Genomic DNA, 16,645 nt, shown 5'->3' on the forward strand with positions numbered 1-16,645 from the left:
AACAAGGAATTCATTGGTTGGAAGGCACTTTGGGACATTCTGAAAGATATCGTATAAATTCAGTCCTTTAAAGCTGTTTTTTTCACCTTTAATAAGGTTTAACCAGCCCCTGGGCATTTCCTCCTTGTTGACATTTCTACAATTTGTTTTTCCTTTCATGATCTGATTAGTCTTTCTCGATTGACCACAGGGTGGGGTAGATGAGCTGTGAGCCATGGTTCCTGAGTTTCCCTCTCTCTGGATGAGTTCCAGCTTCCATTTGGGCATCAACACCTGCAGCAATGGTTGAGGCCAGTGAGTCCCTCGGTGCAGGATTAATGGTGCAAACACTCCAGCTAGTAGAATGTTGAGGGTCTGACTTAGCTGTCTCCCAAATCTGATAACATTTTAACATAAAACAATTGTTAGAAGCAGAGTTAAAATATTCTGCCAGCTTTTGGAACACAGTCAAATAAATATTTAATTTTGGAAAAAATATACTTTTGCTTGCTGAAGGAGCTTTCTAAATTCCAAAGGATTTATAAAACAATGAGCAGTTGGACAATATTCCTGTCAACGTGAATCACCGAACACAAAGCTTTATTTTTAATGGAAGTACCAAAAAGCACCTCGTGGAAAGGTCAATAACTCCAATCCTCCTTGGATATCAGTGCACCCTCGTCACACCATTCACTGTCCTACTCTCCCTGTACCAACTCCGGAGGGTGAGGGAGGAAACCAGCTGTCATTGCAGGGAAAACACAAGAATAACCTGTCTGAAATATTATCCAAAGGATTACTCCCGATGGTAGAAATCCCTAATAAAAACAAAACATTGCACTTCTTTAGCACCTGTCACAACCTCAGGACTTTATAACCAGTGAAGTAATTTTGAACGTGAGCCACTGTTGTAAAGTTAGAAACTAGATAATCTATTTGAGCACAGCAAACTCTACCTTATCAAACCCCTTCATAAATTTATAGACTTCAAACAGGTTATTCCTCAGCTTCTCATTCCTCAAGAAAAGAGGCTCAGCTGCTTCAGTCTTTCCTGATAGTTATTTGGAACAGCAACTCACTATTTTATTCATGCATGGGGTGTGGGCTTCGCTGGCTGGGCCAGCATTTATTGCCCATCCCTAGTTGCCCTTGAGAAGGTGATGGTGAGCTGCCTTCTTGAGCTGCTGCAGTCCATGTGGTGTAGGTACACCCACAGTGCTGGTAGCGAGGGAGTTCCAGGATTTTGGCCCAGCGACAGTGAAGGAACATGGGTATATTTCCAAGCCAAGATGGTGAGTGGCCTGGAGGGGAACTTGCAGGTAGCGGTGTTCCTATGTGTCTGCTGCCCTTGTCCTTCTAGATGGTAGTGGTCGTGGCCATGGAAGGTGAGCTTCTGCAGTGCATCTTATAGATTTTACAAACTGCTGCCATTGTGCGTCAGTGGTGGAGGGAGTGAATGTTTGTGGAAAGGATGCCAATCAGCTGGCTGCATTTTCCTGGATGGTGTCAAGCTTCTTGAGTGTTGTTGGAGCTACACTCATCCAGGCAAATGAAGAGTATTCCATCATACTCCTGACTTGTGCCTTGTAGCTCTTTAACTGGTCCAATTAATGGTAACCTCCAGGGAGTTGATGATGGGGGAATTCAGCAGAAGTACTTAGCCATCAAAGGGAGATCATTAGATTCTCTCTTGTTGGAGATGGTCATTGTTTGGCACTTGTGTGGTGTGAATGTTACTTGCCACTTATCAGCCCAAGCCTGAATGTTGTTCCAGACTTGCTGCATATGGACATGGACTGCTTCAGTATCCCAGGAGTTGTGATTGATGCTGGATGCTGAACATTGTTCAATCATCAGCGAACATCCCCACTTCTGACCTTATGATGGAAGGAAGGTCATTGATGAAGCAGCTGAAGATGGTTGGGCCTAGGAAACTACCCCGAGGAGCCCCTGCAGCAATGTCTTGGGACTCAGATGATTGACCTCCAACAACCACAACCACATTCCTTTGTGCTAGCTTTGACTCCAACCAATGGAGAGCTTTCCCCTGATTCCCAATTACATCAATTTTTTTAGGGCTCCTTGATGCCACATTCTGTCATATGCTGCCTTCATGTCAAGGGCAGTCACTCTCACCTCACCCTTGAATTCAGCTGTTTTGTTCATGTTTGAACCAAGGCTGTAATGATGCCAGGAGCTGAGTGGCCCTGTCAGAACCCAAACTGAGCATCAGGGAGCAGGTTAGTGCTGAGTAAGTGCCACTTGATAGCACTGTTGATGACCCCTTCCATCACTTTACTGATGATCGAGAGTAGACTGATGGGTCAGTAATTGGTCGGATTGGATTTGTCCTGCTTTTTGTGTACAGGACATACCTGGGCAATTTTCTATATTGCCGGGTAGATGGCCAGTTTTGTAGCTGCACTAGAACAGCTTGGCTAGGGGCGCAGCTAATTCTGAAGAACAAGTCTTCAGTACTACTCCTGGAATGTTGTCAGGGCCCATAGCCTTTGCAGTATCCAGTGCCTTCTGCCATTTCTTGATATCACGTGGAGTGAGTTGAAATGGCTCAAGATTGACAATCTGTGATGTTGGAGACATCAGACCCATTCAGGCATCACTTGAAGAAGCATTAATCTGTGTAAAGAAAAGTCACAAGTGCAATGCACAATGGTGACTGCAGTTTAATGTTTCCAGAAACCTTTACAGGATTTACTATCCGGTATATTGTTTAACATTTTTAATTTCACTGTTGGAAACACAAAGTTGCAGCAAAAGTGAAAAATATATTTAAAAATTTGCAGGGCTCTGGGGAAAGGCAGGGAAGTGGATCTAGCTACTTGCTCTTATGGAGAGCTGGCACAGACATATGGGCTGAATGGCCTCCTTCTGTGTATGATATCCATTCTATGACTCAATAACTTCGGCCTGCCATGGAATCTCTGCCTTCACAGAGGAGCACTGAATTCTGAAGTATCGTACCCTTAAATTTAGTCACCTCATGGTTATTACAGATGTTGCGTAATTATAATCTGATCAAATATTAATGAATGACTCTTTCATAAAACATACGAATTAGGAGCCGGAGTAAGCCACATGGCCCCTCGAGCCTGCTCCACCATTCATTAAGATCATGGCTGATCTGATTGTAACCTCAATTCCACGTTCTCGCCTATCCCCGATAACTTTTCACCTCCTTGTTAATCAAGAATCCACCTTGATCTTAACAGTATTCAAAGACTCTGCTTCCATCACCTTTTGAGGGAAGAGAGTTCCAAAAACTCACGATCCTCTGAGAGTAAACGCTTCTCCTCATCAATGAATGGTTCAGGTCTGGAATGCACTGCCTGGAAGTGTGATGGAGGCAGGTTCAATCGAGGCATTCAAGAGGGGATTAGATGATTATTTGAATAGAAACAAGGTGCAGGGGCATGGGGAAAAGGCAGGGCAATGGCACCAGGTCATAATGCTCATTTGGAGAGCGGGTGCAGACATGATGGCCTCCTTCTGTGCTGTTAAGATTCTGTGATTCTGTGATTGGGTTTTGGAATGCAACAGTACCACATGTCCTATCTGGTTTGCTGTAGTCATCTGACCTCTGCCATGAGAGAAGCTCTGTAAGCTGCCATCGTACAATGAGCTCAATAAAGACTCTCACTGAGAAGGCACTGCTGTCAGGAAGTGGAGATAAAATAGAGTTTTGAAATCCTGGGAATTCTGCAAGGAAGACACAATTCAGAAAAGCATACAGAAACGTTCAAATCTGCTAAAAGCTGCTGAAAAAGGACAAGGAAAAGCAAATACATACCAAAGGCAAGGCTGCAAGCAAAATACAGGGTGAGTGAACATGACAGTAAACTTTCCACTCCAAGCTCTAGTCAAAATGAAAGGCGAAATGAGGCGGAACTGGTAGTTTTTCCACTTGCAACGGCAAAACCACGTGCTTGCAACAGAGTTAATTAACAAGCTGGAACTGATAAGGGTAGTCACATTTCTAACACTGCTGGGAGGGACTGCTACAAATTGTATTCCACTCTGAATCCATCCGACAAACAAAGGAAACAGACGACAGAGACTGTGAATGCCTTGGACGCACATTTTGAATCCCGAATGAACGTAAAATGTGAACGCAGTGTATTCAACACTAGTGCTCAAGGTGCAAATGAGCCCATTGAACAGTAGTGACTGCAGTGACACAGCTTACAGAATCATGTGAATTCGGACAGCTAAAAAATGATCTGATTAAAGATAGAATTCTCTCAGGGATACAAGACCCCTCGGTGAGATAAACTCTACTTAGAGAGAAACCAGTATAGGGGATACCATTATGCTGAGAGACATAACAGGACAAAAGACAAAAGACATTCGCAGACAAAGGGCAGGATGCAGATACTGTGGAAGAAATCATACAAAAAAAAAGAAGGATTGCCCAGTGCGGGGAAAGCAGTATTTTAACTACAAAAAGCCGAATTGCTTTGCAAACAAATGGGTGGCTAGAAAGAAGCAAAACAAACCTATTCAGATGGCCACTGGAGGGATATCAGTGGAAGAGTCTGATGAAGAACTATACACCATACAACAGGTTGGTACCATCAAGTCTATAGGTGATAAATGGTGTGCAACAGTTACAATGACTGCAGAAGGAGAGCATCAAGTGAACAAGAGGTGTTACATAGACACTGGAGCATCAACATCATGACCTTTACATACCTGTTCAAAGTAGCCCAACATGGCAATCTGAAAATCAAGTCCTCAAAAGTAAGGTTGAGGCTATGTAATAGTGTGATACTCATACTGAGAGGACAAATTAGCCTGAGAGCCCAATGCAATGGCAAGAAGGAAGATCTAGAGTTCCAGTTTATAGATGGGATGCAACAGCCTCTCATCTCAGCTGAAGCAAGTCTGAAGCTTGGGCTGGTAAATGTGCCAACAGAGATTCACAAAGTGTCGCAGCACACAAAACCATTGACCACTGAACAGATCCTAAATGTGTTTACAGGGTTGGGATTTCTACCAGGAGAATATCATCTGGAAGTAGATGAGAGTGTAAGACCAATTCGGCATCTGCCGAGAAGAATTCCAGCTGCCCTCATGTCCAACCTAAGAGACAAGATAGAAGAGCTGGCGAAGAAGGGAGTAATCAAGAAGGTGCCAACTCCTACAGACTGGATTAGCAGCATGGTAGCAGTGAAACAACCTGGAAACCTGCGATTATGCTTAAACCCAAAGGATCTAAATAAAGCACTGAAGAGATCTCACTACCCCATACCAAACATTGAAGAAATTTTGCTGCAATCAAGCTAAACAAGCCGTTGTTGAGGCATGACATCCCAGAAAGAACATGGGTGAAGCTGGGAGTAGACTTTTTCATTAAAACATGAACTTATTATCTTGTCGTTGTAGATTACTACTCTAACTTCTGGGAGTTAGACTAGCTGACTTCAATGATGACAGGAGAAATAGTAGAATGACTGAAAGCACACTTCAGTTGTTACGATATTCCAGACATTGTGATGAATGATGATGGTCCTCAGTTCATGAGCGAAGATTTCAGCCACTTCACGAAAAATTGGGAAATTCAACACTACACATTATCTCCGCACTATCCCCTGTCAAATGGAAAGGCTGAGGTGGCAGTAAAAATTGCCAAAGGAATCATCAGAAATCGAGCAAATCCAGCAGAGATGAATACCAAGGCAATCCTTGAGTGGAGAAACACACTGACTGAAGGCATGGAAAGTAGTTCAATCCAAAGATTAATGTCACACCGCATGAAAATTTCTCTTCCAAAAGCAGAAAGGCAGAAGCAGTAACAGACGCAAGTGACAAAAATTAAGATAAAATGGCAGAAAGCCAAATTTTATTTTGACAAGACTGCCAAAACATTGTTGGAGATGAGCATTGGAGAGCCAGTCAGGTACAAACCTTCAATGCTCTCAACAGGAGGCAGCCCACGTGGAAACTTTGCACATGTGGAGAGAAATTGTCATCTTGTGTGTATGCTGTAAACAACCAAATATACTGGTGCAACTGCAGGCATATACGCACAACTAGCTAAGCTGTTCCTTCACGATAATCAGCGGGTCAGGGAAAAGGGGTCTTCCCAGCGGCACTGAGTACAGAACTACCATCAATCCGAGAGGTCCAGACGTCCCCAACAATGGAAATGGAATGACAACAGTTACCACAGCAACAAATGCCACGGAGATGACACTCTCCGGACAAGGAGCATCACCCAGATGAACAGCCAATGTCAACACATGTGTACCATTAAAGAGACCTGCACGATTTAAATACTATATATTCAATGTAGGAGCAGAGACTGACTAGTAGAATAAACAATTGTTAATGCATGAGAACAGTGGGTGTATAATGGATAACTTGGATAACTCACAGCAAATGTGTCTTCTGTTCATTATGAAAAGGAGGATGTTTGGGTTTTGAAATGCAATAGTCCTTCATGTCCTATCTGGCTTGTTGTAGTCATGTGACCCTGCCATGAGGTAAGCTCTGTGAGCTGCTATCTTACAATTAGTTCAATAAAGATTCTCACTGAAAAAGCACTGCTGTCTTCAAACGTGAAACAGTGTGTGAAATGAGCGATCCCTTATTTTTAAAATGTGACCCATAGTTTTAGATTCAACCACAAGAGGAAACATCCCTTCCACATCTGTCCCGTTAAAATCCCTCAGGATCCTATATATTTCAATCAAGTCGCCTCTGACTCTTCTAAACTCCTGTAGATACAAGCCCAGCCTGTCCAACCTTTCCTCATTACACAACCTTCCTTAAATAAGGGGACCAATATTGTACACAGCCCTCCAGATGTGGTCTCACCAATGCCCTGTACAACTGAAGCATAACTTCCCTACTTTTGTATTCAATCCCCCTTGCAATAAATGATAACATTGTATTAAATTTGCTAATTCCTTGCTATACCTGCATACTAACCTTTTGCGATTCATGCCCCAGGACGCCCAGATCCCTCTGAACCTCAGAGCTCTGCAATCTCTCACCTTTTAGATAATAAGCTTCTTTTCTATTCTTCCTGTCAAAATGGACAATTTCACATTTTCTCACATTATACTCCATTTGCCAGATCTCTGCCCACTCACTTAACCTATCTATATCTTTTTGTAACCTCCTTATGTCCTCTTCACAACTTACTTTCCTACCTGTCTTTGTGTCATCAGCAAATTTAGCAACCATACCTTCTGTCCCTTCATCCAAGTCATTTATTTAAATTGTAAACAGTTGTGGCCCCAGCACTGATCCCTGTGGTACACCACTCATTACATCTTGCCAACCATAAAATGACCCATTTTATACCTTTTCTCTGTTTCCTGTTAGCTAGCCAATCTTCTATCCATGCCAATATGTTATCCCTACACCATGAGCTTTTATTCTCCACAATAACTTTTGATGTGGCACCTTATCAAATGTTTCTGGAAATTTAAGTACAGTACGTTCACCAGTTCCCTTTTATCCACAACACGTTACTTCTTCAAAGAACTCGAATGAATTGATTAAGCATGATTTCCCTTTCACAAAACCATGTTGACTCTGCCTGATTACCTTGAATTTTTCTAAGTGCCCTGCTATAATGTCTATAATAATAGCTTCTAACATATTACCTGTGACAGAATCACAGAATTTTAACAGCACAGAAGGAGGCCATTTGGCTCATTGTGTCTGTACCGGCTCTCCAAATGAACATTATGATCTAGTGCCATTGCCCTGCCTTTTCCCTGTTTCCTTGCACATTGTTTCTATTCAAATAATCATCTAATGCCCTCTTGAATGCCTCGATTGAACCTTCCTCACCACACCTCCAGGCAGTACATTCCAGACCCGAACCACTCGCTGTGTGTAAAAGTATTTTCTCACGTCACATTTGCTTCTTTTTAAATCACTTTAAATCTGTGCCCTTGATCCTTTTCTTGATCCTTTTACAAGCAGGAACAGCTTCTCCCTATCTACTCTGTTCAGCCCCCTCATGATTTTGAACATCTATCAAATCTCCTCTTAGCCTTCTTTTCTCCAAGGAGAACAGTCCCACCCTTTCCAATTTATCTTCATAACTCAATTTCTCATCCCTGGAACCAATCTTGTAAACCTCTTCTGCACTCTCTCCAATGTGTTCACATTCTTCCTATAATAGTGCCCAGAACTGTACACAATACTCAGCTGAGGTGTAATGAGTGCCTTACGTAAATTCAGCATAACCTCCTTGCTCTTGTACTCTATGCCCCTATTAATAAAGCCCAGGGTACTATATGCTTTATTAACTGCTCTCTCCACCTGTCCTGCCACCTTCAATGATCTATGCACATTTACACCCAGGTCTTTCTGCTCCTGCAGCCCCTTCAAAAGTTCACCCCTTTTTATATTGTCTGTCCATGTTCTTCCTACCAAAATACAGTACCTCACACTTCTCCACATTGAACTTCATCTGCCACCCATCTGCCCACTCCACCAACTTGTCTATGTCCTCTTGAAGTTCTACACTGTCCTCCTTGCAGTTTACAACATTCCCAAGCTTCGTGCCATCCACATGGATGTCAGGCTAACTGGCCTGTAGTTTCCTGCTTTCTGTCTGTCTCCCTTTTTGAATAAAGGAGTCACATCACTATTTTCCAATCTAATGGAACCTTCCCTGAATCTAGGGAATTTTGGAAAATTAAAATCAACGCCTCAACTAGCCACTTCTGACAAGTTAGTGTCACAGTTCAATCCTCGACAAGACTTACAACCTGCTTGATTCCAAAGTCCTTGGTCTTAGACAGTTCAGCTTCTGACTCTGTCTCTTCCTCAGCAATCCCAACTTCAAACCTTGCTGCAAAATGAAACTAAAGGGTAGACAGCACCTACCACATAGGGACTTTGGAGGGTTTGCAGCAGAGATTCACCAGAACGACCGGGGTTAAAATGGTTTAATTCTGAGGGCAGATTGCATAAAAGGTTTGTATTCCTTCGAGAATAGAGGATTAAGGGGTGAATCTAACTGAGATGATGAAAGGATTTCATAGCATATATTTTTTATATAGATATATATAGAGAGAGAGAGAGAGAGAGAGATAGAGAGAGAGAGGGAAAAACTACTTCCTCTGGAGGGGCTAGCGTGGGGATGGGGTGCCCAGAACAATGGGGCAGAACCTTAGAATTACAGTCAGGCTGTTCAGGGATGATGTCAGGATGCACTTGTTCACACAAAGGGGAGTGGAAATCTGGAATGACTCTTAACTGCCCTCTGAAATGGCCTAGCAAGCTACTCAGTTAAAGGGCAATTAGGGATGGGGAAACAAATACTGACCTTGCCAGCGACACCTACATCCCTTGAAGGAATAAATATAAACCCCACTTCTACCGATATTTTTGGATTCTTCCACTTTTGTAAATACCGATTCAAAGAATTCATCAAGTATTCTAGCCTAGTCTTGCCCCTCTAAGCATATATCACCCTCCTTGTCCTTAATAGGACCCATTCCACCTCTTACTGTTTGCTTATTATTTACATGCTGGTAGAGGATTTTTGGGTTTATGTTGACTGCCATTCTATTCTCATACTCCCTCTTTGCCAGACTTATTCCACTCTTTAAATCCCCTCTCAAACTATTATGCTTGACCTGGTTTCACTTGAAGAATTAATTCACCTCACATACATCAAACACCCTCCTCTTTCATTTTATCATCACCCAAGGAACTATGTTTCTGGCTCCCTTACATTTCACCCTTGTGGGAATGTACCTATCCTGTATCTGGGAGGAAGTGTGACGCATCTGGAAGCGCTGAGTGCTCCCTGTGCGGGCAGGGGGAGGAGGGAGAGTCGGGACCTGCGCAGCGCAGAAACCTCCCTGAGGCACAGAGCTATCTCAGGGAGATTAGTTTGAGTTTAAAAAACTTTAATAAAGAAAAAAAAAATTGGGACATGTTCTCTCATGTGACAGTGTCACATGAGCTGGGACATGTCTATGAGTTTTAATGAAACTCTATTTCACTTAAAAATCATTCATGAAACTTCGTGGACGAGGTTTCATGAGAAATGCGAAGGCCGCCTAGGCTCTTCACCTGGCCTCCGACCTTAAGGTTGGATGGGCAGCTATGTTAAGTGGTTTAATTAGTTTTTAAATGGCCTTAATAAGCCTTTGACAGTTCGGCGGGCGCGCAGCTGACTCCAGTGCTCGCCCACTGAACTGAAAATTGAAATGATGCGCGGTGACGTTGGGATGCACGCCCTACATCACCGTGTATCGTTTTACACATCGGCGAGTAGGCCCCGCCCCCGCTCGCCGAGCCAAAGATTCTGGCCCTGAAGTATCTTCTCTTAAAAATCACCCATTATCCCTTTGCAATTCCATTACAGTCCTCAGAAATCTACCTGTCACAGATCTGTCTGTCCATGACAGTGTTGGTAGTAGTGATCGCAACAGTCTCTGTGGAGACAAAGTCCCAACTTCACATTGAAGATACCCTCCATCACGTTGTATGGCACTCCCACCATGCTAAATGGGATAGATTTGAACAGATCGAGCAACTCAAGACTGGGCATCCATGAGGTGTGGACCATCACCAGCAGCAGAATTATATACAACCACAAACTGTAACCTCATGGCCTCTCTACCATTCCCATCAAACCGCAAGACCAACTCTGATTCAAAGAAGAGTGCAGGAGGACATGCCAGGAGCAGCACCAGGCAGACCTAAAAATGAGGGGTCAACCTGGTGAAGCTACAACACAGGACGACTTACATGGCAAACAGCAGAAGCTGTGTGTGACAGGGGGAACTAAGCGATCCCAGAACCAATGGATCAGATCTAAGCTCTGCAGTCCTGCCACATCTAGTTGTGAGGACAACGCCCATGATGAGTGCAGCTTCAACAACATTCAAGAAGCTCGACACCATTTAGGAAAAAGCAACCTGCTTGATTGGCACCTCATCCACCACCTTAAACATCCACTCCATCACTGATGTACAGTAGCAGCAGTGTGTACAATTTACAAGATGCACTGCAGAAACTCACCAAGGGTCCTTTGACAGCACCTTCCAAACCCGTGACATTTACCAACTAGAAAGACAAGGGCAGCAGATGCATGGAACACTACCACCTGCAAGTTCCTCTCAGTGTCCACTCACCATCCTGACTTGGAACTATATCGCCGTTCCTTCACTGCCACTGGATCAAAATCCTGGAACTCCCACCCTAACAGCACTGTGGGTGTACCTACACCACATGGACTGCAGCGGTTCAAGAAGGCAGCTCACCACCACCTTCTCAAGGGCAATTTGGGATGGGCAATAAATGCTGGCCTAGCCAGTGACACCCACATCCATGAAAGAATAAATAATGCTTTGATAGTACTTACAGTTCTTTACATAGCACTGTGCCATCATTTCATAGATGTTTTCCTCCTCTTCGTCCACAGGTTGACGAACACCACAATCATCTGGGAAAGTTTCCACCCACTGGTGTCTCTTGGTTGACACCTATTTAAGAGCAAACAGAAGGATTGTTCCTAATGGTCTGATTTATTTTCAGTGAGTTTTTCCAAAATGTTACACTGAAAAGTTTCATTATTAATAATAAAATCACAATTTGTTTCTGTTTCTTATTCTCTTATTCATAAAGTCTTCAACAGTTATATCTAGTTGCTAAACCCTACATGGAAATTGGAATTTCCCAGGTGAAGAATTAAAAAACAAAGCTGAATAAAGAATGCTGACGTGATGTTGTTGCAAAACCTATTAATTGTAAATATGTTGACACGTTACGGTTGTCTTCAGTAATTAGAGATCGATTCAAGTTATACTAGCCTATAAAATAGCAAGGTGAGTATCAATAGCACAGGGCTAACCAATGACTGGGAGGCAGAGTGGGTCTTACAGCAGGATTCACAGCAGACAGAGGTTAATTTAAACAGTATATAGGGTCCATTTAAAAAGAGTCTTCATGAACAAAACTCATGACCAAAGGTTTCTCGATAAAAGCCAGATTATTTCTGCAACAAAATGCAGTGAGTGGAGGATGGTCACCTGATACAAATGATGTTGTAAAATTAAGATAGTTGCTGGGAAATTGATCAGGTACAACCAGAATTGCCTTCCTCTGAATATAAAACAATAATTTCAGTATTTTCATAACTATCTTTTAACAATGTATAAGGACACCGCAAGTCCTAACCAGAATGGAGATGATTGGGTAATTTCCCCTGTAACACTGCTGTAAGTGACTGGGATTGATTTTACAACATCATTTGTATCAGGTGACCATCCTCCACTCACTGCATTTTGTTGCAGAAATAATCTGGCTTTTATCGAGAAACCTTTGGTCATGAGTTTTGTTCATGAAGACTCTTTTTAAATGGACCCTATATACTGTTTAAATTAACCTCTGTCTGCTGTGAATCCTGCTGTAAGACCCACTCTGCCTCCCAGTCATTGGTTAGCCCTGTGCTATTGATACTCACCTTGCTATTTTATAGGCTAGTGTAACTTGAATCGATCTCTAATTACTTAAGACAACCGTAACGTGTCAACATATTTACAATTAATAGGTTTTGCAACAACATCACGTCAGCATTCTTTATTCAGCTTTGTTCCTATAACCTAGATGTGTAACTTTGTTCTAAGTCTTGCCTTAGAGCATTTCACGCTCACAGCAGCTCGTAGCTCACATAATTTGAAGTATCATTTATCGAGACCCTGAAAATTGGCTAACAAGTTTGACAGTACTTCAAAAATAATTCATTGGCTGTCATATGCTAAGGGATAAAAACAAAAAACTGCGGTTGCTGGAAATCCAAAACAAAAACAGAATTACCTGGAAAAACTCAGCAGGTCTGGCAGCATCGGTGGAGAAGAAAAGAGTTGTCGTTTCGAGTCCTCTGTGGAAGGGTCATGAGGACTCGAAACGTCAACTCATTTCTTCTCCGCCGATGCTGCCAGACCTGCTGAGTCTTTCCAGGTAATTCTGTTTTTGATATGCTAAGGGATGTCTGGTGGTTTGATAGGCGCTATGTAAAAACAACCTATTTCTCTTTCTAATCCACTCCGTTTGCAATTTCTCAATCTGTGGAAAAAATATCGTTTAAATTTCTCCCAATCTCTGAGATAACCCCTCATTTATTTTCTCCTTTCTTCCTAATTATAACCTCTCGTTTCTGGTAGCACTCTAGTGAATCCTCAATACAGACTTTCCATGGTTTCAATATCCATCCCTTATTGTTACTCACAGAACATTATAATCACAATTTTACAACAGGGGCCTAACCATTGTCTTTTGGAAATTTAAGATTGTTTTTATATTATTGCCACATCTGTAACCTGAAAGGATTCTTGCTGAGTTTGCGTTTACACACTTTAGTAGATGATGTAGGAATTATGATGAACTTTTTGATGTTGAAGGGTGCAACAGGTGCTATGTGTAGTCAAATAATTTCTCTTTCTAACAGCTGGGTAGACTCTCGCCACAGAGTGAGTAGATTGGGTTCAAGTCCTGCTCAGAGACTTGAGCGTATATTCCAGTTCAGTACTGAGGGAATGCAGCACTGCCGCAGGTGCCATCTTTCAGAATGGATGTTAAACCGAGGCTCATCTGCTCTCTCAGGTGGACATTAAGGATCCCATGAAGAAGAGCTTGGGAGTAGCTCCAGTGTCCTGACCAATACTTATCACTCAATCAAAATCACATTATCTGGTCATTATCACATTGCTGTTTGTGGGATCTTGCTGTGTAAAGCACTTTGGGACATCTTGAGGTTGTGAAAGTTGTTATAGTAATGCAAGTCTTTCTTTATGTAGATGCTTACAAAGTAAAACCGTAGTAAATGAGTCACTAAGACAGCATCATACTGAAGCTGCAGGTATATAACCATGGCAATCTCAGTAAATGACTCTGTAATGCAACATTATTAATGAACCTGCAGTCTCGAACTCGATGTCAGGCCTCAATAAATTAAAGACATTATCCTGCTCTTACCACAGATTGGTTGAATAATGCAGCTTTCATTGATGAATGGCAGATGCCCTTTGCCATCAGATTTCTTATTAATTCTTATTAAACTACATTTACTACAAATGTTGAAATTGTCACTGTGAAGTCCAGTGTCTGTACTGAAAATGAACATGAACAATTATTCTGTAACATCAGCTGTCTTTGTTCCTGCTTCAGTTTAACTGCTGCCATCATTTTGTTACCTCCAGAATTGACTCTTCCAATGCTCTCTTGGGTGGCTTATCATTCTGGAAACTTCAGTTCATTTAAAACTCTGCTGTCCTTACCGAACTCATTTTGAGTCCTGTTCATTCATCATGCCTATGATTGCTGACCTACATTGGCACCCAGTCCAGCAATGCCTCAATTTAGAAATTCTTATCCTGGTTTTCAAATCCCTCCATGACCTTGTCCCTCCCTATCTCTGTAATCTCCTCCAGCCCCACAACTCTCTGAGATATCTGCCCTCTGTCCAGTTCCAAAAGCTGATAACTCTCAATTGCCCTCTCCCTCAAATCTCTGTCTGGTTCTCCCTAAAATTAGGAAAAAATATTCTTATGTGGCCTCTGGTTCTTTTTCTAATTACTTTAAAGCGAGAAAAGTTATTGCTCATGGAATAAAAGGGACTGTAGCAATGTGGATACAAAATTGGTTGAAAAATAGAAAGCAGAAAGTAATGGTCAACGGATAGTTTTCGGGCCGGAGAAAGGTTTGTAGTGGAGTTCCCCAGGGATCGGTATTGGGATCCTTGCTTTTCCTGATATATATAAATGATCTAGATCTTGGTGTGCAGGGGACAATTTCAAAGTTTGCAGATGATACGAAGCTTGGGAGTATTGTGAACTGCGAGGAGGACGTTGTGGAACTTGAAGAGGACATAGACAAGTTGGTGGAGTGGGCAAATAGGTAACAGATGAAGTTCAATGCAGAGAAGTGTGAGGTGATGCATTTTGGTAGGAAGAACATGGAGACAATATAAAATAAGGGGTGAAATTTTGAAGAAGGTATAGTAGCAGAAAAATTTGGGTGTATATGTGCATAGATCATTGAAGGTGGAAGGACAGGTGGAGAGAACAGTTAATAAAGCATATAGTATCCTGGGCTTTATTAATAGTGGCATAGAATACAAGAGCAAGGAGGTTATGCTGAATTTATATAAGACACTCACTCGTTAGATCTCAGCTGGAGTATTGTGTACAGTTCTGGGCACCACATTATAGGAAGGATGTGAACACATTGGAGAGAGTGCAGAAGCGGTTTACAAGAATGGTTCCAGGGATGAGAAACTTCAGCTATGGGGAAAGATTGCAGAGGTTGGGACTATTCTCTTCGGAGAGAAGGGGCTAAGAGGAGATTTGATAGAGATGTTCAAAATCATGAGTGGGCTGGATAGAGTAAATAGGGAGAAGCTGTTCCTGCTTGTAAAAGGATCAAGAATGAGAGGGCAAAATTTAAAGTGATTTACAAAAGAAGCAATTGTGACGTGAGAAAAAACTTATTCACACAACGAATGGTTCAGGTCTGGAATGCGCTGCCTGGAAGTGTGGTGGAGGCAGGTTCAATCGAGGCATTCAAAAGGGCATTAGATGATTATTTGAATAGAAACAACATGCAAGGGTACGGGGAAAAGGCAGGGCAATGGCACTAGGTTATAACGCTCATTAGAGAGCTGGTACAGACATGATGGGCTGAATGGCTTCCTTATGTGTCTCCAAAATTCTGTGATTCTGTGAAATCTGTGTCCTCTGGTTACCAACCCTTGTGCCAATGGAAACAATTCCTTCCTACATATGCTGTCAAAATACTCCACAATTCTGAACACCTCTATAAAATCTCCCCTTAACCTTCTCTGCTCTAAGGAAAATAATCCCCGCTTCTCCAGTCTCTCCACTTGTACAGACTTAACATCCTGCAAAAATGCAGTTGCTTAAATGAAAGATTCCTGCAATTGTCACGAAACGATTTCTTTCTAATATAGGAGTACTTCTACAAATACACATTCTTGGCAAGTAGCCTCACCCTCTGGGAGCGCACATCAGGAAACCACTGGCCTGCTTTCTCCATATTCCCAATCCACTGCCAGAACCACACTTGTTAAATTGGCTCTTATATAATAAAAACATCAGCTTAGGTCTATTGATTTCCCAGTGGAATCCCTATAAGCATTTGTTTTTGTTATGGTTTATGTAACTTGCAGCAGTGACCTCCGCCCTTTGATTGACAGGTATTGGGCGAAAAGCTCAGAGTTTATGCAAATTACCATCCACTACGGACATTTCACGACTGACACTTGCCCTTCAAAGCCCTGTCACTTTCTTACCTACCTGCACACTTGGAGAAAAGATAATTTTGCAACAGCTGTTTAGTCTTAATTAACCAACAATATGGGACTGATGATAATCTTTATTGACCTTTTACACAGATAATTGTGTCTGTGTTAAAATGGGTTGAACTCTGTAATATTTGCACAGAACTGTCTAATTTACATCTGAAAACCACCCTAATTGCAAACAGCAGGGCTGTGCTATAGGATAAAAGGAGGTTTTCAAGAATTCATTTGCAGCGCTCTGCCAAAACACAAGAAACAACAGACTTTAGATATTACCTGAAAGAACAAATCTCATTCTGCCTACGCATTCACTGCAAATAACTGTTTCTCCTTCCCCCCCTTTAA

General features: G+C 42.2%; 1 protein-coding gene across 6 annotated transcripts in view; it reads right to left on the reverse strand.

Moving 5' to 3' along the window:
- LOC121284387 (B-cell scaffold protein with ankyrin repeats-like) overlaps positions 1-16,645 on the reverse strand; it is a 252,263-nt gene that overhangs the window by 44,848 nt on the left and 190,770 nt on the right. For all 6 annotated transcript variants that reach the window (XM_041199838.1, XM_041199859.1, XM_041199831.1 and 3 more), the window contains one exon: positions 11,345-11,465. In XM_041199838.1, the coding sequence (XP_041055772.1) occupies positions 11,345-11,465 (121 nt within the window). The remainder of the gene's footprint in view (positions 1-11,344; positions 11,466-16,645) is intronic.

The sequence above is a fragment of the Carcharodon carcharias genome, chromosome 1 (assembly GCF_017639515.1).
Source record: "Carcharodon carcharias isolate sCarCar2 chromosome 1, sCarCar2.pri, whole genome shotgun sequence".
In the NCBI taxonomy this organism is placed as follows: domain Eukaryota; kingdom Metazoa; phylum Chordata; class Chondrichthyes; order Lamniformes; family Lamnidae; genus Carcharodon; species Carcharodon carcharias.